The 17402-nt window shown below is 40.9% G+C and overlaps 1 protein-coding gene and 1 non-coding gene across 2 annotated transcripts in view; both read left to right on the plus strand.

Moving 5' to 3' along the window:
• The first annotated feature begins 37 nt into the window (after positions 1–37).
• The window catches only part of FANCD2 (FA complementation group D2), a 65110-nt gene continuing 47745 nt past the window's right edge, over positions 38–17402 (plus strand). Inside the window, exons 1-14 of the mRNA XM_047780651.1 lie at positions 38–102; positions 1913–1988; positions 3550–3690; positions 4285–4352; positions 5203–5306; positions 5522–5582; positions 7003–7055; positions 10921–10999; positions 12070–12194; positions 13904–13991; positions 14799–14903; positions 15536–15636; positions 15990–16095; positions 16816–16851. Of these exons, the coding sequence (XP_047636607.1) occupies positions 1925–1988; positions 3550–3690; positions 4285–4352; positions 5203–5306; positions 5522–5582; positions 7003–7055; positions 10921–10999; positions 12070–12194; positions 13904–13991; positions 14799–14903; positions 15536–15636; positions 15990–16095; positions 16816–16851 (1131 nt within the window). The 5' untranslated portion in view covers positions 38–102; positions 1913–1924. The remainder of the gene's footprint in view (positions 103–1912; positions 1989–3549; positions 3691–4284; positions 4353–5202; positions 5307–5521; positions 5583–7002; positions 7056–10920; positions 11000–12069; positions 12195–13903; positions 13992–14798; positions 14904–15535; positions 15637–15989; positions 16096–16815; positions 16852–17402) is intronic.
• On the plus strand, positions 16179–16282 carry LOC125114110 (U6 spliceosomal RNA). Its single transcript, XR_007131700.1, has one exon. It is a non-coding gene; the product is annotated as a U6 spliceosomal RNA (small nuclear RNA).

The raw sequence follows: 17402 nt of genomic DNA on the forward strand, positions 1-17402 counted from the left end.
GGCGCGGAAGTTTGACGTAACGGCCAGGCGCGCTCCGGTGGCGTTGGCGTGGCGGCGTGCGGGGCGGGAAAGTCGAAACCTGAGGCGGTGACTTCTCGGCGGGTAAGTGGAGCAGCGGTCATTGTCCCTCGAGGTCCCTCGCCTGTGGTCTGGTCCCAAGGACCCCGCCGAGCGCGGCCTTTCCCTCTGAGGCTTCGAGCCCCAAACCTGAGCTTCCTTTGTCGCGTGCCAGTACCCACCCCCCACCGCCAGATACCTTGCTGCGTCGTTAAAATGACGAAATAAGGAGGGATTTACCGAATTGGTCCGGGCAGCCCGCCCTATCTCCTCGGCTTTCAGACTTTTCTGGAAGCGTGATGGGTTAGCACGTGCTAAAGATGTGTGCGCAGAAATCAGACGGCCTGACTTGCTTTAGTTTTTCCGTCTGCAGAATGGCTGGTAGTGTTTATAAGTAGTAAACGAGGCCACGGATAAAGAATACGCTTAGCATGGTGCTTGGTATGTAGCGGATATTAACTTTTATTGGAAGCCATTATTATAATCAAGAGTACGTGTAGTTGGTAGTTAAGAGTCAAATTCTGGAGCCGGATTGCTAAATTGGAACCCCAGCTCTGCCACTGAATGTGAGAATAGTAATGGTATCTACTTCAAAATATTTTATGAGGAGTAAATGAAGTATTAAACATAAAGCACTTAAAATAGTTTTTGCTAGCTGTTAGTAGTTACCTTCCTGCCAGCCATTCTCATTTAGCAAATATTCTTGGAAGTTTTTAATGCCAGGTGCTGTGCTGGGGTCAAGGGATACCGAGATAAGTGACACTAGGTTCTTGCTCTCAAAGAGCCTGGCGGTAAGGGCTCCCACACATCTCTGTGGATCAGGGAAGCTGGAGTGGTAAACTCTCTGGGAATAGGAGGAACACTCTTCAAGGAAGATGGCTTTTGACTGAGTCTTTAAGGAGGTGGAGTAATTTACAGGCAGATAAGAGCATTTCAGTTGGAAAGAACACCTTATCCAAAAACACTGAGACAGGAAGGTTCTGGTTTGCAAAATAGAGTAGTAGTCCCTGTGGTTCAGACCCTCCTCTACCTCTGCAGGCTCGTTTCTGACTCTACAGTCTCCTTCCTGTTTCTGTGTTGAGTTTTTCTCTGCCTGGACCACTCTTCTCATACCTCTTCTACTGGCTATCTCTTATTTCAGCTTTCAGCCCTCAGGGTGCTGCTTCAAAATCACTTTCTCAAAGAGATTATCCCTGAGAAATTCTTGCTGTTTTTCTTCATCACTCTCAATTAGACTAATTTTCTCATAGTACCCTAGATAGTGAACATTCTTTTTTTTTTTTAGTATGGCCGCACCCACAGCATATGGAAATTCCAGCAAGGGATTGACTCTGAGCTGCAGCTGTGACCTATGCCACAGCTGCAGCAACACCAGATCTTTAACCCACTGTTCTGGGCTGGGGATCTAACCGCATCCCCACAGATTCCTTTTTTTTTTTTTTTTGTGCTTTATGTTGTGCTGAACATCTTATTTTTTTTATTACTCAAATGAATTTATCACATATGTAGTTGTATAATGATCATAATCCCCACAGATTCTTAATCCACTGTGCCACAGTGGGGACTCCTAGATGGTGAAAGATCTTAAATGTTATATAGAGAACTGTGGGTTTTATCCTTAAGCAAGAGGGAAGTGGCCTGACTAAGGAGGCAACTAGATAAACCAATCTTGAAAGTAAGGGAGTATTGACCAGATGTAGGAGTTGAAGTTTTCTCAGAGAGCATTCTTATAAAGTGTTTGGCTTTGGATAGAGTAGCTTTCTTAGAGCTATAGCTTTAACTTCTCAGAATTTATTCAGTTCTTTGGGGTTAACTTCTTTTCTCTGATTTTGCTCTTGAAATTTAACTGAGGAAGACTTTGATCAAAATGGTTTCCAAAAGAAGACAGTCAAGATCTGAGGATAAAGAGAGCCTGACAGAAGATACCTCTGGTAAGTGTGTAGTCATTTTTGCTTTATTTCTTGTAGCAAATATGCGAGGTACTAAAAGGGAGGTAAGTTTCCTGCTTTCAAGTGCTGGGAGTCACCAAGGCTTAACAGAGCACACAGAATCTAGTATCAGGAGATATGAGATTAAATTTCTGCCTCTCATTCCACGAATGACTTTGGCTATGGTGGTAGGCTCTGAGTTTCAGTCTCCACATCCATAAAAGGAATCTACATACATAAGAGCTTATGTATTGTCCATGTTTTAGGTGCTGGACACATAGTCTCCTTACCGCCCGTAAAAAAATTTATGATCTAGTTAAATGCTATGATAGGGGTATATAAAGGAAAAGCATCATATGTATCAAAGCTGGCACATCAGAGGCAAAGAAAGAGCAGACTGTCCACATGAGAATGTAGTTGACAGCCCTGAGAGTTCCACTGAGAAGGGGTCTTTCATTTATCATACTCATTTAGTCTATTAGGGCACTTTTAACTTGTTATATCATTGACGGAGAAGAGTAGATAATCACACATTAAGAACCTTTTTGTTTGCTTTCGTTTTATGACTTCTCTGGGTCAAAAGCTTTGGGATAAAACCATTCTGGGCTTTGTAGTCAAAAATGTGATGTAGGAGAACCTGCCTCATTTTTTCTATCCCTGCATCTAGATCATTGGTTTTCAAACTTTGGTGTGCATCAGGAGTATTACCTGGAGAGTGTGTTAAAAATTTAGATTCCCAGACTCCATTCCTAAGATTTAGTTTCTACAGCTCTGGAACGTGACCTAAGACTATGCTTTTAATAAGTAATTCCAATGAGGTGGTTTGTAGACCACATGAGAGATCCCGACTGCTTTAGAATTTGGGTGGAAAACATTTCCCTGGATGTCATTAGAAGTGGCACATTTTAGGAAGTTGCCATGAGGTATAGTGGGTTGAGGATCTAGTGTTGCTACAGCTGTGGTATAGGTCACAATTTTGGTATGGGTTCGAACCCTGGTCCAGGAACTTCCACATGTGGAGGGTGCAGCCAAAAAAAAAAGTGGCAAATGAAAACTCAATAGGTGATAATAATTCTATTTATTTATGTATTTGTTTATTTTGGTGTTCTTAGGGGCGCACCTTTGGCATATGGAAGTTTCCAGGCCAGGGGTTGAATCAGAGCTGTAACTGCCGGCCTATATCACAGCAACAGCAATGTAGGATCTGAGCTGCATCTGTGACCTATACCACAGCTCATGGCAATGCCAGATCCTTAACACACTGAAGAAGGACAGGGATCAAATCCATGTCCTCATGGACACTAGTCAGGTTCATTACTGCTGAGCCATGATGGGAACTCCACAGTGATTGTTTAATTTGTTTGTTTGGATGCCATATTGCTGACGCTTGTGAGAAACAGTATTTCACTACAGTAGCAGGTTCACTATAATTCCTTAGGAACCCATCAGCTTTCTCCTTCTTTTTTTTTTTTTAGCTTTTTTCTTAGGGTTATTATTCTAGGGTTTACATTTAAATCTTTGCTTTACTATTTGTAACATTCTTGAAAATTTTGTCTGTTTTCAGAAACCAGGAAGCAACCACTTTCCAAAAAGACAAAGAAATTTCATGTTCATAATGAAGTTGAGGAAAATGACAGTGTCTTCGTAAAGCTTCTTAAGACAGCAGGACTTATTCTTAAAACAGGAGAGAGTCAGAATCAACTAGGTACTATTTTAATCTAAATCTTTTCTCTGGGTATATTTAAAGGGCTCAGAACTGAATCATGGAGTTTCTTTTTTTTTGAATCATGGATTTTCTAGAGGGCAATGAAGATTAGAAATACCATCTGTCCTGAGGCAAGGATGAAATTGAAATTGCTTTTTAGAGAATATCGTTATTCTCTTTGGTCCTGATTAATGCGTGTTAAGTAAAGTACTTCTAATTTTTTTTTTTTAAGAAAAAATGTTATATGCTAGTATTACATTATATTTTCTTGTGAAAAATAATTAATACCAGAGAACAATCTGATCTGTATTAGAGTAACTTCAGAAAAGAACTTATAAAGCCATGTAAGGCCCTGATTTGTGGGCACAGATTATTCTGTCCAGCTAAGGTTATGCCCTGTTTTTTTTAGAACACTTAGTAGCTATCCTTTATAAAAGCTAACTCTTTTGCTGTGGATTTATAAGATTTGGCCCAAACTTAGGTTAAAAATAGCCTTATTGGTTTCACCAGACAGGAACCTAGGTCTTTGGGAAAGTAAAACAAGGTAAGAAGTGTTAAAGACTCTGGAGACCATCTAGTTTTCTTTCCTCATAGCTGTGGATCAAATCGTTTTCCAGAAGAAGCTCTTTCAGACTCTGAGGAAACATCCTTCTTATCCCAAAGTATGTACTTTCCCCTGGTACTTTGGCTTTTGCCAGCAGTACCTCAGGAACTGGGAATTTAAAGACACTGGTGTGGCGTTCCTATCATGGCTCAGCGGAAACGAATCTGACTAGCATCCATGAAGATGCAGGTTCTATCCCTGGCCTTGCTCAGTAGGTTAAGGATCTGGTTTTGCTGTGAGATGTGGCATAGGTCGCAGACACAGCTCAGATCCCGAGTTGCTGTGGTTGTGGTGTAGGCCAGCAGCTACATCTCCAATTCAGTCCCTGGCCTGGGAACATCCAGATGCCACTGGTACGGCCCTAAAAAGACAAAAATAAATAAATAAATAAAATAAAAAGACTCTGGTGGAGTTCAAGTTATGGCACAGAAGCTTAAGAATCTCGTGTTGTCTCTGAGGTGACGTGGGTTCAACCCCCTGGCCTGGCCCAGTGGATTAAGGGTCTGGCTTTGCTGCAACTGTAATGTAGGTTGCAGCTGTGCCTCAGTCAATCCCTGGCCTGGGGAACTTACATATGCCACAGGTGTGGCCCCAAAAAGGAAAAAAAAAAAAGACAGTGGCATGAAACTATTATATAGAATGGATAAAGAACAAGGTTCTACTGTATGACACAGGGAACTATATTCAATATCCTACAATGAACTGTAATGGAAAAGAATATGAAAAAGTAAATATGTATTTATATACTGAATCATTTTGCTGTACAGCAAAAATTAACACAAAATGTAAATCAACTATACTTTTTAAAAAATAAAAGTACTGGCATAAAATAGAATGATTTTAGCTAACCCACAGCAAATGTTAAACTAAAAATCTTACTCTTTTTTTTTTTTTAAAACGTCGCTAAGATAATAGAAGAGTTCGTTAGTGGCTTGGAATCTTACATTGAGGACCAAGGCAGTTTCAGGAACTGCCTGTTGTCTTGTGAACGGCTGCAGGATGAGGAAGCCAGGTATGGAGACAAGGCATGGAATCTTGCTGATGTTTAGCCTGTACATTAATTGGAGTCGGGGTGAGTTGTGGGACAGAATGCAATTTTTCAGAATTTCATTTTTGATTTATAACTCTTTTTCACAGGGTTTTAACCTTTAAATTATTGTTTATAGTGATGATAATAAATATTAAAACAAAATAGAAAGTAAATTTTTTTTTTTTTTTTTTTTACAGCATGGGGTCATCTTACTGTAAGAGCCTCATTAAATTGCTTCTGGGAGTTGACATATTACAGGTGAGACTGCCATTCTTTTTTTGAACATTTGATGGGTGTGATTTGTGGCTTGTGCCCAGGTATAAGTGGCGGGCCCACAGGGTTAATGAGAAGATTTGGATTTGCAATAGATTGCCATAGTCCTGTTGCTGAGATGCATCTGGTAGGGCAATATCTGTCTTTGGACTGAGCTGATTAACCCAGTATATCTCAAAGCCTTGTTTATTCCTTCAGCCCCTGATCCCTGCTTCATAAAGTTTCATCCTTGTATATCTCTGCCGTATTCACATCTGTATTATCTCTCATTTAGCTTTGTATTTGCTTATTAACTGGATTTTTCTCTTCTCTTTCCCTCTCTCTTTTAATTTATTGAGTAGACAATACATTCACATGTTTTAAACAACTCAAATTATAAAAATGTATGTAGGAAGTTCCCATTGTGACTCAGTGGTAACGGGCCTGACTAGTTTCCTTGAGGATGTTGGTTCGGTCCCTGGCCTTGCTCAGTGGGTTAAGGATCTGGTGTTGCCAAAACTGTGGTGTAGATTGCACATGTGGATTGGATCTGGCATAGCTGTGTTGTAGGCCAACAGCTGCAGCTCCAGTTCGACCGCTGGCCCAGGAACTTCCGTATGCCACAGGCACAGCTCTAAGAAGGCAAAAAAAAAAAAAGGTGTGTTTTTTTTGTCTTTTTAGGGCCAAAGCCATGGCATATGGAGGTTCCCAGGCTAGGGGTCAAAGTGGAGATGTAGCTGCCGGCCTACGCCACAGCCCCAACAATGCCAGATCTCAGCCACATCTGTGACCTACACCATAGCTCATGGCAACACCAGATCCTTAGCCCACTGAGCAAGGCCAGGAATTGAACCTGCATACTCATGGGTGCTAGTCAGATTTGTTTCCACTGAGCCACAATGGGAACTCTGAAGAAAGGATGGTGATATATAATGCAAAGTCTCCCTCCCAGCCTCTCCTCCATTTTTCCCCTTTTCTCTCTCAGTGTTAATCTTTTCACACTAGATACAACTTTTCCCTTTGATTGGAAATCTTGACTATAACCTACTTAGCTTAAATCTAAGAGCCTTCTTGTTCCCTGAAGAGAAATCTTTTCTTGCAACTGTCTAATAATCTGTTAAAGTCTTCATTTAATGGGTTAAGAGTTGTCATTGTATTTAATATTTTTGTTATCTGATTGTTTTAATATTGCCTCGATTGTCATTTTGCAATTTTTTCAGAAGACAGATTATTGATAAGCCCTTGTGTTTTAACAGTTTATATTGAAAATATAGGCAGCATTCATGTGGACATTCTTATAATAAGGATTTCAAGTAAAGCAAGGTTTTTCCTCCAAGAACTCTTGTCAAAGAGAATTACGACTAATTATACATTTCTGTGTGGAATTTTGAGACCATCTTCTAACTCCCTATGTTTTCTCTTTTAGCCTTCCATTATCAAAATCTTATTTGAAAAGTTGCCAGAATTTCTTTTTGAAAAGTAAGTGGAGTTATTCTGGAATATTCAAGGACCCTGGTGTAGTTAAGTTTCTCTTTGAAAAGATTACTCTGAAGCATCATTGGTTTCTCTGAAGGTCATATTTATTATGACCCTAGATTCTTTTTTTTTGTTTGTTTGTTTTTTTGTCTTTTTGCTATTTCTTTTGGGCCGCTCCCGCGGCATATGGAGGTTCCCAGGCTAGGGGTTGAATCGGAGCTGTAGCCACTGGCCTACGCCAGAGCCACAGCAACGCGGGATCCGAGCCGCGTCTGCAACCTACACCACAGCTCACGGCAACGCCGGATCGTTAACCCACTGAGCAAGGGCAGGGACCGAACCCGCAACCTCATGGTTCCTAGTCGGATTCGTTAACCACTGCGCCACGACGGGAACTCCATGACCCTAGATTCTTAAGTGACTACTAAAGTTTTATTGAGGGGGTCCTTTTGTTTATATGATTATACATTCCTAGAAGGATACATGATAAACTGGTAATGGTGATTGTCTTCATTCAGGGGAGCTAGTGGCTGAAGTCACATATTCTAATTACTGTTCTTTACCTTTTCAATTTTACCATATATGTGTGCTACAATTTTTTAAAAATTTACTTAAAAAAAAAAGAATAGCATAATAGAAAAGTAGATAAAGGTCATGAATAGACAATTCACGAAGAAGAAATATAAGAGCATCAAACTTTTTTTAATGCTTGAGTTTATTAATAATTAAAGACAAAAATTTCAAATAGTAGATACATTTCTTTCACTCTCAAAAGATCTCCCTTTTGAGTTTAATGAACAAGCATGCCCATGTATCACCTGTGAACATAGAAACCGGTTCAGTCACTCTGAAGGGCAGTAGGCTGTGAGTATCAAAACCTTAGATTTTGCATACCCTTTAATATTCAGCTGTGTCTCCTAATTTATCCTAAGATAATAACTGAAATAAAACAGCAATAAATAAGACTACTGTTTAAGATCATAAAAAAGTGTAAGTTCCCTGGTAGCCTAGCAGTTAAGGCTCTGGCATTGTCACTGCTGTAGTATGGGTTGGATCCCTGGCCCAGGAACTCTGCATGCCATGGGTGTCATCAAAAAAATAAGGTAACGGGGACTTCCTGTCATGACTCAGCAGGGATAAACCCATCTAGTATCCATGAGGACGAGGTTCGATCCCTGGCCTTGCTTAGTGGGTTAAAGATCCAGCGTTACTGTGAGCTGTGGTGTAGGTCACAGATGTGCTCAGATCTGGTGTGGCTGTGGCTGTCGTAGGCTGGCAGCTGTAGCTCTGATTCAACCCCTGGCGTGGGTACTTCCATGTGCCTTGGGGTGCAGCCCTAAAAAGTCAAAAAAATAATAAGGTAACAAAAAAAATTGTAAACTGAGATGTTCAGCTGTAGGTGATTGGTTAAGTAAACTAGGTGAATCTACACAATGAATTATCATGTGGACATTAAAAATTATAAAGAGGACATTAAATACTGCACATTAATTTTTTTTTAAGAAATCGGGTTATACAAATCAGTAATTACAGTTCAGCCCAGTATTTTGTTTAGTAATTAAGAATATTCACAAAGGAATTCTTGTGCCTTGGCAGTACTGACCCCGACTAGTATCCACGAGGAGGAAGATTTGATCTCTGGCCTCCATTAGGGTGTTAAGGATCCGGTGTTGGCCATGAGCTGTAGGGTAGGTTGCAGACTCGGCTTGGATCCCACATTGCTGTGTCTGTTGAGTAGGCCAGCAGCTACGGCTCCAATTCGACCCCTGCCTAGCCTGGGAACTTCCATATGTCATGGGTGTGGCCTTAAAAAGACCCCCCCCCCCCCAAAAAAATGCACATATTTACATATATCTATGTGTATATGTATATATATATATATACACACACACATATATATATGTATGAATATCAGTAGGGGACATCTCTGGATGAAAATATTTAGGTCATTTTTATTTTCTCTCTCTCTCTTTTTTTTTGTCTTTTTGCCTTTTCTAGGGCTGCACCTGCAGCATGTGGAGGTTCCCAGGCTAGGGGTCTAATCGAAGCTGTAGCTGCCAGCGACAGCTACAGCCACAGCAACGACGGATCCCAGTCGAGTCTGCAGCATAACACCACAGCTCACGGCAACGCCAGATACCTAACCCACTGAGCAAGGCCAGGGCTCGAACCCGCAACCTCATGGGTCCTAGTTGGATTTGCTAGCCACTGAACCACGACGGGAACTCTGATTTTCTCCTTTTTAATAGGTGTTTTTTCAGTGTCTTAAGTAATAATGGTAAACACAAAGATTTATCTCTAAAAATTCATGTTTTGCCTGAGTGGCTACCTCTAGATGCTTTATGTCCTAGCTAAGTTTTTGTTTGTTTGTTTTTAATTTTTCAGCTGTCCACAGCATGTGGAAGTTCCAGGGCCAGGGGTCAAACCCATGCCACAGCAGTGATATGGTTCATAGTAGTGACAGTGCCATTAACTGCTATGCCACCAGGGAACCCTGTTTTTTTGTTTGTTTGTTTGTTTTTGAGACAATGCTGTTAAGAAGAGGAACAGGAGGTAGTCCAAATCTTTAGACATAGAAGGCTGGGAAGAAGGCAGAGACTGTCATTTTGGGGGAAATAATACTGAGCCAACTTTTCTTGACCCATGAATGGTTTTCACTACTTTCGCAAACCTCATCTAATGTGACCTATGTTTCCATAAGAGTAAAAAGTACTTGTTTTTTTACTTATATATTGATGTAATTAGTTTTTTACTTTCTTAAAATAATATATCTTTCTCAGTTAAAGTTTATTACCTTTATTTTTTTTATTTTTTATTTTTTTTGTCTTTTTGCTATTTCTTTGGGCCGCTTCCGCGGCATATAGAGGTTCCCAGGCCAGGGGTCCAATCGGAGCCGCAGCCACTGGCCTACGCCAGAGCCACAGCAACGCGGGATCCGAGCCGCGTCTGCAACCTACACCACAGCTCACGGCAATGCCGGATCGTTAACCCACTGAGCAAGGGCAGGGACTGAACCCGCAACCTCATGGTTCCTAGTCGGATTCGCTAACCACTGCGCCACGACGGGAACTCCTATTTTTTTAAATTGTATATATATTTTAAGAGATATTCTCCAGGAGTTCCCATTGTGGTGCAGCAGAAATGAACCCGACTAGTATCCATGAAGGCATGGGTTCAAACCCTGGCTTGACTCAGTAGGTCCAGGATCCTGCATTGCTGTGGCTGTGGTGTAGGCTGACAGCTGTAGCTCCGGTTTGACTCCTAGGTTGGAAACTTCCATATGTTGTGGGTTCGGCCCTAAAAAGCAAAAAAAACAAACAAAAATACCTACAGAGCTTTCTTCCCCTTCTCTAAACCCTTCCCAAATATAACCACTGTTAACAGGTTTTTTGTTTTGTTTTGTTTTGCTTTTTAGGGTCACACCCACGGCATATGGAGGTTCCCGGTCTAGGGGTTGAATTGGAGCTGTAGCTGCCGGCCTATGCCACAGCCACAGCAACGCCAGATCTAAGCTGCATCTGTGATCTACACCACAGCTCATGGCAACACTGGATCCTTAACCCACTGAGCGAGGCCAGGGATTGAACCCGCATCTTCATGGACCCTCTGTTAGGTTCTTAACCTGCTGAGCCGCAACCAGAGCTCCCACTGTTAACAGTTTAATGGGTCTTCTTACAGACATATTTCTCAACATATGTAAGCGTATGTCTCATGTTTTTTTGGTATCACTTTGTATCTAGCACAGTGCAGCACACAGTAAGTGTTCAGTAACTGTTAAATGAATGGCTGAGATATTGTGTGGAGTATTAATGTTTGCTGCCGTGTAAGTCAGAGGGGCGAAGTCTGACTTCTCATCTTAACATTTTAGTGTGAACAGTGATGGAATCAACATGCCTCGCCTCATCATCAATCAGCTGAAATGGCTTGATAGAGTTGTGGATAGTAAGGTAGGTTTTGGGGACTTTTTCTTTCTCTTGGATTTAGAGAGAAATTTTTTTTTTTGGTTTTAAGGGCTTCAGGCGTGGCATATGGAAGTTACCAGGCTAGGGGTCGAAATGGAGCTATAGCTGCCAGCCTGTACTACAGCCACAACAAGTCTTCGACCTACACCACAGCTCACAGCAACGCTGGATCCTTGACCCATTGCATGAGGCCAGGGATTGTAACTAGTATCCTCATGGATACTAGTCAGATTCATTTCCACTGTGCCACAATGGGAACTCTGAGAAAATTTTTATTTGAAGAAAAATTTGTTATTAAGTACCTTGGTAAAGTTGAGTGTGTTTTGAACCTAGTGCTTAAGGCCCATTTCAGTGTTCTTAAAATCATTCCTTCTATTTCAGACATTTCAAGACTGAATCTTTATTTGGAAGGACATGAGTTTTAGAATCTCATTTGGGCTGGAATTTTGTGTCTTCTACTTATTAATTGTATATCCTTGAGCAACACATATCCCTACATTTTAAAAATGGGAATTGTCACACAAACTCCGTAGAGTTGTGAAGATTAAATAAAATGAAGTATGTAACAGACCTATTAGATAATATGCTATCCATCCTACTTTTTTTTTTCTATACACCATCTTCTCTGTGAACAGTTCTGAGTCATTTACTCCCTTTTTTTTTGTCTTTTTGTTTTTTTAGAACTGCACCCTCGACATATGGATGTTCCAAGGCTGGGGGTCCAATCGGAGCTGTAGCCACCAGCCTATGTCAGAGCCACAGCAACGTGGGATCTGAGCCGAGTCTGCGATCTACACCACAACTCATGGCAACACCAGGTCCCCAACTCACTGAGCGAGGCCAGCGATTGAACTTGCAACCTCATGGTTCCTAGTCGGATTCGTTAACCACTGAGCCACGATGGGAACTCCCTGGGTCGTTTACTTCTGATTTTAAGACTTTGAACTTGAATATGTGTGCAGTTGTCATATTGTACACGAAAGCATTCCCGTTTTGCATTTCATGAGTATTGTGCGTACTGTGCTACACACTTCTGATAGTCTCCTCCACTGCAGGATCTTACCACAAAGATCATGCAGCTGATCAGCATTGCTCCAGTGTACCTGCAGCATGACTTCATCATCAGCCTACCTGAGATCCTAGGGGATTCCCAGCATGCTGACGTGGGGAAAGAACTCAGGTGGGTAACACCTGCTGCCATCTTGGGCAAGGCTCTACTCTGGGAACATTATCACTTCAGTATGCAAAGAGTAGTAATAATGTGTTCCTTTTTGTATTAAGGAGGGTGATACCCATCTTCCATAATTAGAATATGGGATTTGACTTTGATTTTCTCTCCATTCTTTTTGGCCACACTCCCAGCATGTGGAAGTTCCCAGGCCAGGGATCAAACCCACACCATAGAACCTGCACCATAGCTGTAACCAGAGCCACAGCAGTGACAATACTGTATCCTTAACCTGCTGAGCCACCAGGGAACTCCACTGACTTGCTCTCCTACTAATGAGTATATTTTTGAGTACTTTCTTTTAAATAGCATATCTGTGGTAAATGTGAAGTCTGGCTTAAGCTTTGGTATATAAATTTGGTCTACAGAGACATAAACATGATGTTTTGTTTTGGTTTTTTTTTTTGTCTTTTTATGGCCACGCTTGCAGCATGTGGAGGTTCCCAGACTAGGGGTCGAATCTGAGCTATAGCTGCTGGCTTACACCAGAGCCGCAGCAACACCAGATCCGAGCCACATCTGCAACCTACACCACAGCTCATGGCAATGCCAGATCCTTAACCCACTGAGCAAGGCCAGGGACCAAACCTGTGTCCTCATAGATGCTAGTTAGATTCGTTTCTGCTGAGCTGCAGCAGGAACTCCCCCATGATTCCTTTGTTTTATTAGAATTTCTACCCTCAGAGGGTCCTCAGTCATGACTGCATATCCAAATCATGTGGAATTTATTTAACATTCTTTGACCTCTAAGTGATTCATTCTAATGCATGTTGCTGCATCTGATTATTGCTGAGACGTGTTGCTTACTGACATTTATGTGAAAAATACTAATTGATAGGACAATAATTAAGAAGGGGAGAACAATATTCCTACATAGTTTTGTTTCTGTTTTAATACAACTGTATATTCATCCTAGAAGTAGTTAAAAAATTCAATTTGTAGTATTTCGTTTCCTGTAGTTGTCTGCAAAACTTTCCAAAAATGTCCAGAGATTTTTTTTTTTTTTTTTGCCTTTGTGCTTTTGGGCAGGCTGTTCCCTCTGGGTGTAGCACTATGCCACCCACTTTGCCTGCTTAACTCCAGCTTGTCCTTCTGTATAACCTTCTCTTAGAATCTTAGAATCTATCACTGTCCTCTACTCTGTGCTACTGTAGCACCCTGCACATAATACATCTCTCATGGTTATCACACTTCATTGTACTAGTAGGTTTTCACTTTCCTTTTCTCAAGAAAAATATGCACCAAACTCAATAGTGGTTACTGGGATTCCGTGGTGGTGCAGTGGGTTAAGGATCCGGTGTTGTCACTGCTGTGGTTCTTGTTAGAGCTGTGGTGTCAGTTCACTGCCTGGTTCACTGCCAGGAACTTGCACATACCACAGGGGTGGCTAAAAAAAAAAAAAGGTAGTTTTTTACCTCTGGGTAGTGGGATGATAAGTTCCCTACATGGTTCCTTCTGGTTTCTACTTGGTTGTTTGAATTTTTCATAATGAGCATGTATTATAAAAAAATTAGGACAGTTTTTAATGAAATGTAATATAAGTCAAAATTTAGTGGGGACTAAATATATCCTCTCTTTCCATACCTTAAGTGATTTTTCTCAAGTCATTTTCTGCCTCTGTTAAAGGTTGCACAACTTTTCTCTTTTTCCACTATTCACAGTGACCTTCTAACAGAGAATACTCTGCTCACTGTCCCGATCTTGGATGTCCTTTCCAGCCTCCAGCTTGACCCGAAGCTCCTGACTAAGGTGGGGAAGGACCCTGCTGTCTAAAAACATGCCGTCTTTCTCACCTTCCAGAACCAGCGTCATTCAGTCATTACCGTGGACCAGTTGAATATAATGAAAATTTCTCTTTGAAACATTACTGAATGACATTTGCTTTCTTTCTTTCTTTTCAATGAATTTCTGCTCCATTTTTATTTTTATTTATTTATTTATTTGTTTTTTTTTGCTTTTTAGGGCCAAACCAGTGGCATATAGAGGTTCCCAGGCTAGGGGTCTAATCAGAGCTATAGCTGCCGGCCTACACCAGAGCCACAGCCATGCCAGATCCAAACCTCCATCTTCGACTTACACCACAGCTCATGGCAATGCCCAATCCTTAACCCACTGAGCGAGGCCAGGGATTGAATCCACAACCTCATGGTTCCTAGTTGGATTCGTTTCCACTGAGCCACAATGGGAAACAGTTGCTCCATCTGCTCCATTTTTAAACAGTTTTAGTGGAACTCCTCTCTATTGCCTATATATTTACAAACTCTCCCCTATAGGAATAACAATTTTTTATGCCTTCCTCTAGCCAAGGGAAAATTCAGGCTCCAAAATGTAAGGTGATAACACTTTCACATTCATCACCGTCTATTGTCAAGGAAGCTGTAGTGTTAACAATTGCAAGCTTATGATTTGGTTTAAAAAATAAAATAAGGTGTTTTTCTTCTGAAATTACAAGTAAGAAAACTCAGAAGTAATTTTTCTAATTTTAACTAACAAGTTGGTAATAGATTGAGGTATTAACATGAAAATATGTAAGGTTTTCCTGCTTTTTGTGTTTAGGTCCGCCAGTTGGTGATGGGTAAGCTGTCATCTGTCATGTTGGACGATTTACCTGTGATAATCAAGTTCATTCTTCATTCCATAACTGCCACGGATGCACTCGAGGTACCCTATTATTTCCCAGCAAACACTGTAGGGTGCTCGACTCTGCAGAGTGCAGAGAATAGCATTGGTGCCCTTGTGAAACTCAGCAATCAAAAAAAAGGCTAAACTAGAAGTTCCTGTGTGGCTCAGCAGGTTAAGGATCCAGCCTTGTCACTACAGTGTTTCAGGTCGCTGCCTGTGGCAGAGGTTTAGTCTCTCTGCATGCCAGGGGTGCAGCCAAAAAAAAAAAAAAAAAGACTAACCTAGAGGAAGAGACATTAAGATAAATTACTTAAATTAATAGGTTCTGATTGCTCCTCTCTGTCCTGATACTGATGATTGTGACTGATCCAGTACTATTCAAGGGCAAAAATTGAGCTATTATCGAGGTTTGTTCTGTATAAGCTGCTACAGGTTGTATTTGCTATTTTAGTGTACTGTCTCAAGGAATTCTGGAATTTTAAAGCACATGACATACAAACTTTCATTAGCTGTTTTCATCAGCTGTCTTTTGGAATGCCTTGTGTAACAATATGTTTAATGATTCTTCCTCAGTCTTTCAGGAGATTGTTAGAATGCTCTTGTTCAGAGAATGGATTGTGCCTGTCCACTGTAAATGAGCAGAAAACATAGCTAATACTTATTTACTGTAGGTAGTTTCTGAGCTTCGGGAGAGATTGGATCTGGAGCATTGTATTTTACCATCACGGTTGCAGGCTTCTCAAAGCAAGTTGAAAAATAAAGGATGGACAAGGTATAAACTCATGGGCAGTTACCACCTTTTTCCTCACACAGACAAGGAAAGTTTCCTGACATCTATCTTGAAGCCAGGACAGAAGATCTTAATACTTAAAACTATAAATAATGGTAGTAATATTATAATCATGTAGTACTATACAGTTTTTCAAATCATATTTATGTATATGTGTATTCCCTTGGCTGTTCAGATCAATCCCAATAGACTGCAGTACAAGTTTATTAACCATTTTGCGCATGAAGTTGTGATTTGTTTTGACATGTGACTAGTAAAACAGGAACCCAGATCTTACAGGTTCCTATGTGGTAAGTGGAACAATGATTTTTTTTTTTTCCCTCTGCTGCTTGTAGTTCTTCAGGAAATCAAGAAGACAGTAAGGATTGTGTCGTTCTCTTCTTTGATGTGATAAAGTCAGCCGTTAGATATGAGAAAATCATTTCCGAAGCCTGGATTAAGGTGAGTGAGATCTTTGGAACTTTGAACATTCAGGAGGAAATGGGTGGCAGTCAGCGACAGATGTGCAGGTTAAGGTAGGTTGAGTGCTCGCCTTGGCAGCACATATACTAAAATTGGAATGATACAGAGATCACCATGGCTCGTGTGCAAGGATGGCATGTAAATTCATGATGCATTCCACATTTCTAAGATAATTAAGAAAGGGAGGAGTTCCTGTTGTGGCTCAGTGGTTAACAAATCTGACTAGGAACCATGAGGTTGGGGGTTTGGTCCCTGGCCTCGCTCAGTGGGTTTAAGGGTCCGGCATTGCCATGAGCTGTGGTATAGGTTGAAGATATGGCTTGGATCCCAAGTTGCTGTGGCTCTGGCGTAGGCCGGTGGCTACAGCTCTGATTAGACCCCTAGACTGGGAACATCTGTATGCCGTGAGTACAGCCTTAGAAAAGGCAAAAAGACAACCCCCCTCCCCAAAAAAGGGAATATGTGTATATATATATATATGTATAACTGGGTTACTAGGTTTTATGGCATAAATTGGTACAACACTGTAAATCAAGTATACTTTAATAAAAAATAAAAAGTAAGTTGAAATAAAAGTTTTAAAAGTCAGTAAAATAGAAATAATAGATGATGGTTCCCAGAAATAATAGAACAAGCATGCTGAATAAGGTAAAACGTGTTCTCTCTGTTGTAATATTTTTGCGACCTTTGTTTTTCCAGGCAATTGAAAACACCACTTCAGTGTCTGAACACAAGGTAATGTCCATGTACTATGAATTTTAAGTATTGCAGACATCAAGTAGTGATACTGGCTAGCTTTTCTTCCCTGGCTCTCTCCAGTCATCCTTTCTGCACCTTCTCTAGCTGCTGTCATAAACATTAGCTGTCCGAGGAATGTGATCTGAAGGGGTGACTTGTCAGACGATCTTTATTCTGGCAGTAAAATAAAAATAAAATGTCCACGAGAGGAGATATTAACATTCCAAACATGCATAATGAGTTGCCATCAAAGAAACCAAGTGTGACCCTGCCCGCCATGAGGAGGAGACTTGAGTCACCTGGGTCCTGAGTCAAGTCCCACAGTCTCTGTGATTGCCCTTCCTCCCCACACATGGAATTGTCAGGATAATGGCATTTCATGTTTACTTTACATTCCTGACCAGAGTAAATCTAACAGTTCATCTACTGCCCTGCCAAGGCAATGGTACTGAATCTGTCTTAATTCTGGAAATTTTTCTTCAGTCAAGAACAGAGATGATTGAGTTTCTTGTGTACTGTTTGGTTCCCTTTAAAGATTTTTTTTTTTA

This window comes from Phacochoerus africanus, chromosome 1, assembly GCF_016906955.1.
Source record: "Phacochoerus africanus isolate WHEZ1 chromosome 1, ROS_Pafr_v1, whole genome shotgun sequence".
NCBI lineage: Eukaryota > Metazoa > Chordata > Mammalia > Artiodactyla > Suidae > Phacochoerus > Phacochoerus africanus.